This window comes from Pygoscelis adeliae, unplaced genomic scaffold (assembly GCF_000699105.1).
Source record: "Pygoscelis adeliae isolate BGI_AS28 unplaced genomic scaffold, ASM69910v1 Scaffold38, whole genome shotgun sequence".
Taxonomy (NCBI): domain Eukaryota; kingdom Metazoa; phylum Chordata; class Aves; order Sphenisciformes; family Spheniscidae; genus Pygoscelis; species Pygoscelis adeliae.
The window spans coordinates 9,298,372-9,312,969 of record NW_008825614.1 but is presented as its reverse complement, the minus strand read 5'-3'; the positions used below and the strand labels follow the sequence as shown (position 1 = coordinate 9,312,969).

At 40.4% G+C, this 14,598-nt stretch overlaps 1 protein-coding gene across 1 annotated transcript in view; it reads left to right on the top strand.

The window, feature by feature from the left end:
- Positions 1–14,598, top strand: part of CACNA1C (calcium channel, voltage-dependent, L type, alpha 1C subunit) — a 422,263-nt gene that overhangs the window by 230,406 nt on the left and 177,259 nt on the right. The window contains 1 exon segment of the mRNA XM_009332885.1: positions 14,169–14,330. Coding sequence (XP_009331160.1) covers positions 14,169–14,330 — 162 coding nt within the window.

Here is a 14,598-nt window from a genome sequence, read left to right as displayed (position 1 = left end):
ATCTTCTGTTTGATTCCAGGACTCTGAATTTGCTCTTGAATGATTTATAAAAAATGGAGTTTTGATGCTTGTTGCCTATCAGAAGGCCTTTTAGTGCTGTGAGCTAGAAACTGGTACTATACTGAAGACATAGTCTTCAGCTACACCTGATTTGGAGGTAGTGTACCTAACCAGGGGGGAACAGACATAAAGTTTTCTCTCGTGTGTAATCCTTGTAAAGCTGAATTTGTCTAGAGGCCAAATTGAACTCAGGTGTAATTGAAGCATCCTCGAAGCCACTCTGTCTGGCGTGTGGAGAAGGCTAGGCCAGTAAATAAGGATCAAGCACCATGCAGAGCGCCCAGTTCCTGCTGCAGGCACACTGCTCCTGAAACCGTACGTCTGCCTGTACTGTACAAAGCAGGGAGAATGAAATGATATTAACTACCCGCAAATGCCCTCTCCCAGAGTAAATTCACTCTTCTCATTTGTAGCATCATGTCAACTTGGGTGTGCCAAACCACTTTACTGGAGGGTGAGGATAGGACCTAGAGCAACTCTACATGTTGTTAGTTCTTTCTGTATCTCAGTGTGCAGCAGTGACATTCGCCTTATTCCACCCCTGGCACCTGACTGTCTGGCCTGTGATTGCCCTCCTGCTTGGGCTTGCGATGCCCTTCCCAGCCACTGAGACAAGGCAGCTCAATCTATTGCAGTGATTTCATTTTGCAACCATTGAAATCAACACACCCAATGCAGTTATTCGGCTGGCATTTGGGATTTATCTTTTTTTAGTGCACAATCAAAATTTTCCACTGTAATTTCTCATTGTTTTCTGCACAGCCCAAGAAAATTAACACAACTTTATATAGTTGAGGAAATAATGTAATTGAGGTAATAAACACAGAGAATTCAAGAAATCCAAAATGACATCTCTTTTGAGAACCATGCATTTTTGGAATACGGCAAAGAAATGTGAGCCATTGCCTGTTTCTATATGTTGGATAGCACATATTAAGTCTTAAGTTTTAAGCAAATACTAACTGGCAGTCAGGAAGACAATTTTTTTTTAAAAATGTGTATGCTTCTGGCAAAGTATAATTGACAGTCATCTGTTTTGCACATGGTTTGCGTTTATACACTGTCACTGGTGGAGCTAGGTGCTTAAATTTACCCTTCTGATGCATGTGAGGTTATGGTATAAACAGCATACCCGTGGAGAATTCTGGCTTGCCTTCAGTGTGAGAAGATAGGAGAAGTGGCCTGATCAAAGCTTCCAAAGTGTGAAAGGTTTGTGTGTAGGTACAAAAGAGTAGAGTAAGCTGGAGGAGACAATATACTTGGCAGTTTACTGCCACCAAACCTAAGTAGTAAAGGTCATTGACAAGAGGGAATTGCTGCAAATACATTTGGGCAAAATTTGGCTTCCAAATCTCAATTCTGCCTTAAACTTTGTTGTTGTTGCATTTAATAATGTCAGCTTTTGCCAAGTCCAGTTCCTTTCTTTTCTCTTGGGCTCTAAAAGCTGTAGGAAATGTGCTCTTAAGCAGATTTCTTACGTTCTCCTTCATTCTTGAACAAGACTTCTCAACAATCTGTACCATCTCCCCAGCACATACAGCACCGTGTGAGGACAAGTTGCACCACCTTTCCCATGTCATTGCCTAGCTGTTTTTAATCTCAAGTGGCCAATTTGTTTTGCTTTCATTACAAATGGGGAGGGAGTGGAGAAAAAAGGAGAGAACAGTCTGAACCAAATGTCCTCATTAAGCTTATTTCTTCATAGTTAACTTAAAACTCTACACATGCTTGCAAGTCCTTTATTTACGTAGGTCACCGTTACTCAAGGGAGTAATTTGATTCCAGTGTAGCATCTCCCGTAGGTAAAGATCATTCCTGTGAGTAGGGCTTACACAATCAGGACCTAAAGCATGTTTCCTTGAGTGGTACAACCTGCAGAATGATGTAATTTATGGCAGAAGAGGTTAACTCGCTGTAGCAAAAAGGGGTTTGTCTTAGTAAAGAAGATTACTCACAGAGGCACAGACTTCTTGTTGTAATAAAGATTTCTCTCATATTTAAGGAATGCCAATGAAAACAGGGAAATATTTATTATTTGATCGTGGCTATGTAGCTCTCTTAAAAATAGCACTAACTACAAATGTACCCAATAACTGTGTCAGCCTTTATCCTACCAATTACTGTGTGTGTTGGCATGATTATTCAACATGTCTTCACAACAGAACAAAACAAAAAATCCCAATACCATAGTGTGGGACCACACCAGGGTGTAGGCAGTCCCTTCCAAATGAAGAAGATAAAACCCACGCTGACATCAAAGAGCAGACGTGGAGATAGTCAAAAAATCCTAGCTTGCCTTAGTAAGAGGTTTTTCAGAAGTGCTCTGGATGGGTCAGACTTTCTGTCTAGCACCTTTTTTCATTCTTCAAGTGATGGCCAGAGTTCTCATTCAGAATGGGCGTAGGGCATGGTTCTGAGTGCCATCAAGGTGCTTGTCCTAAAGCATCTGAAAATCTAAGAATGTCACCTGCTGTCTCCTAAGAACAGTTTGCGTTGTTGTTTAGATATGCTTTTGTCTGAACCATAAAGGTGCAGAAGTATACATACAGATTGTAGCTAACTGGTATCAGCAGGAGTGTGTTTGGTTCCCAGTTGCTCACCTGTAATTGCTGGCTGTTGCCGTCTCCATGATGGGCGAGGGAAGATACTGCTCTTCCAGATGAAAACAATAAGGGTATGATCTACCTGGTTTTCTTCTTACATTCTCTCCCAGATGACTTCTCTACTGCATCTGATGTTGTCCCAAGCTTACATCAAATGTCATTTCATACTTTGATTCCAGTTGGCTAAATTTCATGTTGCTTATTAAAGATCTTGTAAGGAATGATTTGAAGTCCTTTGTTCATTTTCCCTAAAGTGAATGTACATCTATTAATTTGTTACTGGACTGTTGGGACTTTTTAACATGCCTGAAGCTTTCTCATCCTCTCTCAGAGAGGTGACTAACACACGCTGGGTAGCATTTGTCTTGGAAGTGGGACACAAGAGAGTTCACAGAAGAGTGTTTTGTTCAGGACACAAGGCGGTACGTGGATGCTCTGTGACTCTAGCATTGTTTGAATTAATTCTCTTTGTCCCGGCCTTCCAAAAGGATTGTTAGATGCTTGTGGTCATTGTTGTGATTTTCACAAAACATTATCAAAATATCAGCAAAGCACAGAGCAGCGGACCAGTCAGAGAGTTCTCTCAACCAATGAATACATTTTAAGTCTCCTGTTTAGTCTCCAGATAAATTATTTTTTTCAGTGATGATCTGAATTTGTCATAATATTGCATCTTGTACAAGTGTTATAGGAGGAAAAAAACCAAAGCACACTGAACTGAGAGGAGGCAAATCTGAGGAAATATATTTAAAAATTTCAGTGGCTGCATAAATCTATTGGAGACCTTCCCTCTTCTCTTTAATCTAGCTTCTCCAGAATCAGCTACTGCCTTCTGAGTTACGTCTGCTTGATATTACTGTGCTAGTTGAGAACACAGGAATATTGGCTGGTATGAACAACTAATAAACTTTTCTATGCTTAAGATGTTCACTGATGGAACAAATTATTTGTTTTTCTGATCATGGAGAAGTATTGACTAAAGGCGAATTACAGCCCACCTAACCTGCCCAGTCTCTTAACATTTTATCGAAGTTCTCTTTCTGCCAGAGAAAAGGGAAGGAGATCAGAAATCTTTCTTAATCTCCCTTTTTCCCAGAAGCCAATCCAGTTCCTGTTTAACACATGTAACAATAACCTATCACATATGTGTTTTGCCCTTTGTTGCAACTATTTCTTCTGAGTTGTCTGAAAAGCTATGCCTCTTATTTTTTCAGTTTTCGATTATCTTTTTCTGGTTTGCCCTGCCACATCAATCACAATTCAGAAAACATCTGCTAGCCCTCTGCAAAGAATCTTTTTTTTTCAACTTCAGTAATGCTAAAGCTGCTCAACGTTTTTACATCAGAAGCATTTTTGACAGAAAGTAGCTTATGGAATAAAAGAAATAGAACAAACTACAAAAATTTTATTTTTGTCACTTTTTTCATAAAGCTTACTAAATTTTGTTTTCTTTAGGAGTGGAAAGATCTATAGAAATTCAATTGCATTATCAGATTACAAAACCTCCTCCCTAAATTTTCTTCAAGTGTCTCATCTTTCAATCAGATACCATTCTTGCAGAGGGCTCTCCTTTTTGAAGGCAGTAGTACACACCTGGTGTGAGAACTGGGACATAGCAAATGCCGTGTATCTTAGAAATATAATCTGTTGGTTCATTTTCTTTCATATTACTGTTAACACATTAAACTAGCAGCCTGGCTGACATTTCTGTCTTGTTTTGCATTGGCTGTTGGGTTTAGTGATTTTTTTTCTGCAATAACTGCTGTTCCTTGTTGTTCAGCACATTTCTACAATTGACATTTTCTCTTACGTTGTTGCTGTACATTTGTTTTTAATATGTATTGGAAATTACCAAAAGATAAAGTTCCTTTTAATCAGGTTTGATGTCTTGGTCAGAAATCAAATGGTCTATGTATCCATACACACAAGCTTTACAAAGGTCTGTTTTAAATCTAACAGTTCTGTTGTTTAGTATAAACAGGACCCAATGAAAGAATTTAGGGTTGAGTCTCACCCTTGCCCTCACAATATAAGTGAAAATTTAAACTCAAGATTTAGCCCATCTTTTGCTTTTCACATTCCAGTGTTGATATCGTTATTTCACTTAAAATCTTTACTTTGGAGGGGGGCAAATTCCATTCAGATTTATATTTGTAGATTTCTGTATCTGTAAAGAATTTAATTTAGCTGTTCAGTTTGCAGCAGGGGACAGCCTTATGATTCCCTCTTGACAGCTTATTATATGTAAAAGGAAATTCAAAATAAATAAATGTTTAGTTCCAATGCATTCCAGCAATACATACACAGTCTGTACAAAAATCTTTTGAATTGTGCAAATCGTAAAGAAAGTTCCGAAGAAAGTAAATATCAATAAAGTACCATTCTTTTGTCTGATAAATACATCTTTGTGAAAACTGCAACCACTAATTTTTCTGTCCAAACATACTGGAGCTACCTAGTGAGCTAAAGGAGGTTTTGCTTATTATATCAGACGGCATTTTTTCCCCTAAAGCTATTTTATTATCTGATGCCTACAAGCAGAGTTTTAAGTCTAATCAGATTTATAAAGATCAAAAGCAACAATCTTACTAGTGTGGAAAAGAAAAAAAGCTGGAGTTTTAGGGATTCTGAGGTGGGACTGATTAACCACTGAACAGATGAGTCCCAAAATCCAAACTCTCTTCTTAAAACTGAAACAAAAGTTGTTCAGATTTGTCTGGCCATGTCTTTTCAAGGATTTTGGCATTGTACCATGCATCTTCATTAACATCTATTTTAGTAGTTTAAAAAGAGAAAACAAATCCCACGTGTGCATCAAGACAGTAGCACAGCAGTGATCACGCATTGTGCGGTTCGCATAAATCCTTTCGTTACCTAATCAGGTAACTTTCTATTTTTAGGTTCTCAAAATACTTCTGAAAACACTGTATGGCAGCAATTTGGAAAATGTCATGCTTTGTCTCTCCAGAGCTTCATCCCAACTATGCCCATTAAGCACTATCCAAAGTTAAGAGCTGGAGTGGGTTTTCTTCTCCAGGGCTATATAGCCTGTGTTTGTCATATACGATGCTGCACTTCTACATAGATAGCCATCTAAAGAGAAAGTTTGAGGGTTTATCCAGTATTTTGTTGCACTTTTTCTATCATGAGAAGGTAAAACTTAGTGTAGCTCATGGTATGCCAGTTCTGACAGGCTTGGAGCATTTAACCTGCAAGAAGATAAATTTTTGTCATCAATATATTTTTCTCCAAGTATTACAAGACTGTAATATTAACATCCCTGGATACACTTTTACATTTGCAGGATCCCTGTTAACATTTGTTACCTTGCTAGCTTTTCTAAACCTGTTCACAAGTGATAAGTTAGGGCATCAGGAGAAGGAGCTCAGACAGCTAAAAGACTATTATTGATAAGACAGAAAGGATTATTTAGCAACGAACAAAAGGGGCTAATGTCCACTTACCTGGGGAGCTATGAGAATAAACAGTTAAAAATAGCGCTGTTCATGACCCTGAGATTTTGGCAACTATACAAAGGCATTTGTAACCCAACAGTCATTAGTTCTCCACTTAAATACTGGTATACTCACAATTGAGACCCAAGTGCTTTGAGCCCATTTCTGTTACCATGATGCTTTAGCAGTTACAGGTGTCCATAGTTCCTTGTTTCAAAAGCTGCATCCTTAGGACACAGTAATGTGTGTAGTCATTCCTCAGAGCTGTGTACAAACAGCATTTGGCATTCTTAAGCAGCTCTTTTTTTTGGACCTCCTTTTTTTGGTGGGGGGGGGGGGGGGGGGAGGGTTATGCTCACTTGACCAGGCTAACGGCAGTACAGCATTTTGACACAGTCCTATACAAGTTTTCTGACTGAATCCAGTGGCACAGAACTAGACCAAAAATTTGCTCCTGTACTGGAGCTTGAAAGACTGTTCTCTGTCACAGCTGTGCTTGAGCAAGAAGAAATTAAAAAAAGTGGAGTGTGATGGATCATGTCACTGAGAACTGGTGCAGCCTTCTGGCCAGACTCTTTGGTTTTGCATAGCTCTGTAGGGAGAGGAGCAAATAAAAGTTCTTCCTATTTGTGATCCTTCACAGAGATTTAAGTATAGATAAAATATTTACAGTAAGCCCAAGAACCGTTTTCTCAGAGAGTCCATGATCATCCTGTCAGCATAAAATCAAAGCTATTTCCTGGGAAAGTGTGACAGCTGATCCTTGCCAGCCTAGGAACTACCAAGGCTCCTACATGCCCTTTACCTGCCTTACTTTCAGGCCATTTTTAGGAATCCCTGTCTGGCAGTGACTACTTGACCTCATCCTCGCCCCTCTCATCATAAGACTACTTTACAGCACACTGTGGTCCTTGTTCAAAACAGCCTCAAAGTTAACTTACTGAACTTCATTTGTGTTTTTGATCAAAATCGTCTTTTTTCTGTAATGTGCAATTTTCAGTAGGCAATTAGTTGCCACTTTTCTCTCCATGCTCCTTCTCTCTATGCAGGTAGCTGCATGGGAGGGACGCTACACCTTTATGGTTTTTTTACATTGAAAGTCTGTAGATCTTGCCTGGACCTCATCCTCAGCTGAACCGAGCTAGGATCAAATGGCTGGAGAATAAAGTTGAGCTTGTAGGATCTACCTAATGTGTTGAGACTGGAAAGATGAGCAACATCTCCTATCAGCAAGCAACTTTATAAGAAAATGAACACTTACATACTTTGAACAAAAACTATTAAAAAAGGTTAAAGCCCCTCAGGAGGGGAGAGGGATGCTTCTATGAGTGGTAGTAGAGGTTTCTTCCAGCAGAGAGGCAAAGAGCCTAAGGCAGTGTGTACATTTATCCAACCATCCTCCTCAGGCAGCCAAAAGCTGGGGCTGTGTGGCCACCATGCTGAGGGCAAGCTGTATTGTTTGGCTGTCTAAGTTAGGTCACTCTGACAAGCAGAGAATACTGAAGATGAATTGCTTCCCAAGAGAAAAGAATCCAGAGAAAGAGCTGGGGTTTGTTGTGGCTTTTGTTTTTGTTCTGCTGTTCCTTTTTCACCTCAAAGGATGAGGCAAGAGTGGTATTGCAAGACTTGACAAATATAAAACAATTGTGTTCGCATACACATGCCCATTTGTATGAATCTCCTTTTGTGTGCGTGTGTGTATTTCGGTTTGAAAATAGAGGAATGAGAACACTGGGAGCAGATGCCAAAACTTTCTTTTTCTGTTCATTCCAGCGCATGGTTTTAAATTGTATGTTCATATATGTTTAAATGGCATTACCTACTCCAAAATAGTCATTGTTCAGCTTGAAAAGTGTTTTTCCTAGTTTTTCTTTCTTTTCACTTCAGCTAGTTTTCTGTCCTGTGTTGTGTCTTTCCTTCCTATTCCAAGACCTACTCTATTATTCTTGAAATAGAAATGACATCTGCAGCCCCAAGAATGCTGCACTACACCCACAGAATTTGCTTTATCTAGCAATCTGCCACTAATATTTTGAGACTCCAGCAAGACAGTAAAGGACTACCTCCCCGAATTGTTACTGTACAGCTGTCCTTAACTGAACTGTGCCATATGAGTTCCATTTGCAACACTGGTGAAGAAAGTCCTCAATGTTTTCCCTCACAAATCATTGCAGATGTACTTATCTAAGATATCTTGCCATGACTGTGGACCATTTTGTGATAAAAATGTCTGTCATTTTCCAGGCTTCCTTTAAAATTGGTATAAAACCTTTTATATTTATGAATATTTAATGTTTTTCCATTTTCTTAGCCAATGCCTATGTTTATTAAACGATAAACATCCACTTTGGGGAATATTACTGGTTATATTGCTTGTGCTTTGGAAATAGAGATAACCGTAGTGGTAGCCTGCTAGTGTATCATTAGAAATAACCATGATTTGTGGGTAGGCCTAGCTCGTGGCTGGGGATGGTGCATAAACTCTACCACTTAAGAGTGGTTCCCAGAAGTGATCTGACTCAGGCACTGTGCTGAGTCACAAATCCTCCTCTGCTTCCTCCTTGTTTGCAGAAAGTAGTAGTTTTCTTCTCAACTATATTAGCAGAAAAATAATTACCTCCCACATCCTTGGCACTGGCTTAAGTACAAAAATCTCTGTGTGTGTGTGTGTGTATGTATGTATCAGGAGGCAGGGGGAGGTATGGATGGAGTTGAAAGTCCTCTCCTTTCCCTTTTATTCCTGCGCGTTCCCAGAAGGTCATTTGTGTGAGATTGTGCCTGCTCACACTCCTGGTTCAGGCAACGCCATGGTGTAGGCAAAATATAGCCCTGCAAAACCAATGAAGGAGTAGACTTGGGATATGCTTTCTCTGAAGATCTGGACTACTAACACGATTAGAATAGGAAATCACCCTGTCCAGCAAACCAAGTTTGATCCAAAATTGAAGACGTGAAAATGTGAGATAGAGCTGTGCTTGGAAAGGCCCAAATGTTTTTTCTGAGACCAACCTACCATTAGTTTCCTTGGATATGTTCCACAGCACAACAATGCCAAGTGCATTTTTGCAGCTGGGTCCGGTGCACATTTCTTTTTGTGCCATCTTGCTGAGCATTGGTCAAAATCCAAAAAAGCTTGTAAATACACAATGGGATATGTAGGTAATCCCGTTGCTTTAGGTGCGGACACTTACATGCTTAGAGATAAGCACGTTCTTCAATAACTGCCTGAATTGATGAGACAGCAACCAGACCCTCTCATGATTGTCTTCCTGAGAGAAAAATACAGCATCATATAATAGCTCTAAAACACCTGCAGCATCCCTAACAGTGTATTTCCTGTAGCTTTGAGAAAGGTCAATGTTGCTTTGTATAAGCTCTTTTCCTTCTCTCTTCCCTATTCCCTCTACTCCCCAGTTGTGCCCTAAACCTTTGGCTCGATGCAGTCCTCTAGAGGCTGAAAAGGGCTTGACCTGGTATAAAAAGCAATGTTGTTCACATGTAATAAATATTTAAAATGTTTTATCAGTGTAAATAAATGCTAAATTCTGTGAGCCCAGGCAATGACATTAATGTGTTTTGCTTACTGAAACATTTATGGAGTCAATGTCAGCCAACAGAACGCAGCCAAGAGGGTTTTTTTTAAAGGTAAACTGAAGTGCTTTTAAAATAAATACTAAGAGCTGTTTAAGATCTTCAATTATTTACAGAAGAAAAGCGCGGGCTGAAAAACTGCAAACAATCCCTTTTGTGGCACTTTCTCTAACCTCTGTGCAGTTATCTCTGTGTCCAGCCTGGAGTGAGCTCCTCAAGGCAGATGCTGTGCCTTCACAGATGTCTGTAGAGTGTCTAGCACGTGGAGAGAGCTTCCACATGAATAAGTACATTTAGAATGCCAAATATTTGAAAACTATTTATTTTTATATTTACTTGCCAGGACATAAGTTCAGGACTCTGCGTTTATGGTTGGCCAACAATGGCATTTCCAGCCTCTGTAAAGCAGTGTAAAAATACAGCTTTTCACTCTGTTGTGGGAAGGCAGTTATTGGCATCACCTACTTGAAATCCAGAGGCCAGCTTTTCAGTCTGATCAGGTCACCAGGCATTCTGATTTAATCATGATTATAAGCTGCACACCTTATTGCTAGGAGTGCAAGCCTTACCTCCACAAGGGAGAAAATGCCGAATATGTGCAATGGTGTATTAGAGAGAGCAACAGGCAAGTGGGACTGTGTTGCCCCTGTATTGTGAACACCCATGTTGGGTGATATCTGTGTGTCGCAGTGTGCAAAGATTAAAAGCATGTATGAGTTGGGACAGAGAAGTCATTTTTTTATAACTTCAACTGCCTTTTCATCCTCTGCACAGGGAAGGAGCATGTAAAATCGTGTAGAATTTCTCACCGTTGATTAGAAAAGGCTTTGTATTTGCACGCAAGGGTATGATTCGCCTTGATTTACCCTGATCAGAAATGCATCTGATCATCCACAGACACTGATCTGCACCTCTCAGGTTTCAGAACACAGATTTGATGTGTTTTGAAGCATGTGGTTTTTATTAAGAATGTGTCTCTGTTTGTCCTACCTACCTATGGCTCTCCACCAGTCCTTTAATCCTTCTTTATCTGCTCTCCCTGTTCTCCTCGCTTGCTACTACACCAACCTTTCTGATTGTCCAGGTGTGGTTCCTCATGCAATTCCTTGCAACAGCTACTCATGTTGCAAGTGGCTGCCTGAACTGAGAATAATAAAGTAACTTACTGGCAGCAGCTATATTGCAGCAATAGGCTTGACAGCAATGTGGGTTGCATGGTGATATGCATACACCCCTTGCCCTTCTACAAGTAGCATTTGTCACATCTTCTGAGAGGACATTTCTAAAGTTGCTGCATAGTTAGCAGTTTTAAACTTTTAAAAACTCTCTGAATATTTTAATGGTGATGTATGTAAGCTTGCTAATTAGTGGAATCATCTGGATTTAAAAACAGACTGCCCTAACAGGGTACTGCACAGCACACACATCAATTCATGCTAACAGTACTCAGCAGCTCATCTCTTCTTCAAAGTTGGTTTATTATCCTCGGGAAGCTTTTCTTTAATTAAGCTAGCTGAAGGTCCTGTAAATCTTCTGGTGGTACGTGTTCCCCTTGACTGTCTAAACACCTTGTCATCTCATGTTTATGGTGCAAGCCTTTGATTTCACAAGCACTGCTTTGTTAACACAAAGGGCATTGGTTTGTGCAGATATTATCTTCTCTGGACATCTGTAGAACACAGAAGCACTTTCATGGTGTGGGTGATAATGAAGCTACATTTAAAATGAGAGAGCTTTTTGTTCATCATTGTGTCTGTCCTCACTACCCTCTCAAGAGCACTGGGTATATCCTATGATGAATATTAAATAAATTAGTAATAATTAAGGGTAAATTACATAAGACCTGGTATTAGAACTCTTGACCTTGTAATCTTGGTTACATTTTGGATTAACAAGGCTCCTAAAATCACTGAAAATGATGGAGGCTTTTATTTGGTTTTGTATAGATTTATCTGAAGCTATAAATATTTCAATCTGCAAAGTTTGTGGGTTTTTTTCAGGTTCATAGCCATCTGTAGTCTTTTAACTTCCTTGTGTTGCACATTGTTTGGGAGAAGGTGGGACAGTGTTTTAATTTTCTGGTGAATGTTACATTCTCGATTGCTGTAAAGTATTGGAGTGATGCTGATATGGACTGCAATTCATTTTGTATATATTTAGAATTAGTAGACTGAATGAGGTGAGCATCTAGGGGAAAATCATAGAATAGAATCACTTAGATTGGAAAAGACCTTTAAGATCACAGAGTCCAACCATTAACCTAGCACTGCCAAGTCCACCACTAAACCATGTCCCTAAGCGCCACATCTACACGGCTTTTAAATACCTCCATGGATGGTGACTCAACCACTTCCCTGGGCAGCCTGTTCCAACACTTGACAATCCTTTCCGTGAAGAACTTTTTCCTAATATCCAATCTAAGCCTTCCCTGGTGCAACTTGAGGCCATTTCCTCTTGTCCTATCGCTTGTTACTTGGGAGAAGAGACCGACACCCACCTCGCTACAACCTCCTTTCAGGTAGCTGTAGAGCGCGATAAGGTCTCCCTTCAGTCTCCCTTTCTCCAGCCTAAACAACACCAGTTCCCTCAGCTGCTCCTCAGCTCCAGGCTGGACAAAGAGATAACTGCACAGAGGTTAGAGAAAGTGCCACAAAGGTTGAATGCTTCATGTAATCATGGCAATATTTTTTCGCCAGAGACATTGCTTATCCAGAGTTAAGTACCTAGAGGTAACTGAGTGAGCGGAACATCCCACTCTTGTATAGGATGAGTTTTGATCCTGTCAGTATTGTACTTCATGTAAGGATCTCTTTGTGAAAGCCAGAAAGTTTCATGCTGAATATCACTCCCTTTGGATAGTAGAATGAACCATTAACGGATAACTGAATGGACTGCAGACACCTAAAAAATTGTTCTGACTGGAGGGATGCGAGTAGCCAGCTTTGCATTACTAGCAGGCAGTGAATGATCTTGCTGGCCTGGCAGCTGATGTCACCTTTGATTGCTTCTGCTGCATTCCATCATGGCTGGGGACCAAACGCAAAGTCTCAGCCTTAGCTGGGAATTGACAAGTGGATTGCCTATGAGTGAAAATGCTTGTCAAGAGATGTGTCATCCTTATTAGAAAGTATTTAAATTAATTTAAAAAAAGTAATAAAAATGAAAATCTAAGATCTTGGATGATACGTTTTAAACATTAATAGTTATCACAAACTCTTGGCAGATATATAACAGACGTTTACAACTCATGAATCACATTTTCGAAAATCACAGCTAATATCAACTTCTCTGAGGAGATGACAGCATTTGCAGGAGACATTAATGGCTTCTGGCTCTCAGTCATTGCAAAATGATGAGCTCATAATTGTTCTGATCTGGCTATTTGTAGACTACACAGTTCTAGAGGTCTCTCAATACTTCCAACATTAATAACTTGCCAGTGACAGTGGGTGCCATCACTGCCACCGGTGATAATAACTTTAAGACCTTTGTAAATGCAAATCCTTACTAAAGGCTTATAAGGCTGGCTTTGTTATTCTGGTTTTACAAATGAGGAGGAGGAGACAGAGAGAGGCCCATGAATCTGCAGCTTGAGTTAACTGCATCTGAAGGTACAGCTGCTTAGTGCTTCAGCAAACTTGGCTACAAGTCACCTTTCCCGGGCCATTCTGGAAATGTGTGGCTCACTCATGATTAGGACTTATACCAGTCTCATGCCTTAACAACAGCCATGTAACAGTATTTTGTTTATACCCCTTTCTGGGGACCTGGACAACCTCTGTTATAGAGTGATCCCTAAATCTTGGGGCAAAGCCAACATTGCTGGTTCTGACTCTCCCTCTGTTCAGACTGAAGTAAGGTGAGGCGGATCTGAAGTGCAGGGAGATCCTAAGAGGGCCCAGAGCTCTCAGTCAGTATGGGTTTTGTGTCCTTCAGCAGCTCAGGCTCTGCCTGAGACAGGCTTGACCTCTGGAAGAACCCAGGATCAGAGTAGGGACACGACTTCACTTCACCGTCTCTTCCCATGCTCTGAGTGCAGCTCTGTGGTACCCCCGCAGTTGCTCTCTTGCGTGTCTCAGTGTTCTTGTCCTGCCTCAGTCCTGGTTGTTCTTTGTTTTTTCCGTGTTTTAACTGTCCACAGTACTGTCTGGGGATCAGCTTAGGTTTTCAAGAACAGGCAAAATAGCTAATGGATTCCCTCTCCAGGGTGGTGGTATTTCAGTGACAGGTGAGGTAATACCTGTTTTACTTTAGTCTGCAATCCAGGCTGCAATGGTAAATTTGTGAAATGTTGGGGATCTTCTGGAGGGAGGTGATCTGTAAATGTACGTCTTTACATGATCAAGATAATGAGTTCAGGTGAGGAGGAATGAAATAAAAACAACTTATTATTATGCAATTTATAGCCTCTAAATTTTGTTCTCTTGCTGATAAGTGCTTCCTTCTGTTCTCTCTGCAGGTCTCCAGGTGGTTTTAAATTCAATTATCAAGGCCATGGTCCCTTTGTTGCATATTGCCCTGCTGGTGCTGTTTGTCATTATTATCTATGCCATCATTGGACTGGAGTTATTCATGGGGAAGATGCATAAAACCTGCTACCATGTGCAAGGGGGACTTATAGGTAAGGGCAACACTATATCATACATACGAAGATTTTCTGAGGGATGTTTTCCCCTTATATAATGGAGCATTTGTGCTGGCACAGGAGACAGGTGGCTGTTGCTCCCCGCTGTGTACCTGTTTGGGTACAGTGGTGATTCTGTTGTTCTGCTTCTTGGATCTGAATCACCTTTGATGTAGAGAGACTGTACCTAACGGTGAGAGTTTAGCTTGCTCATCTTGGGCACCCAGTTGTCGGCCTGTCTGTAAAGGCTACAAGCAAACTCTCA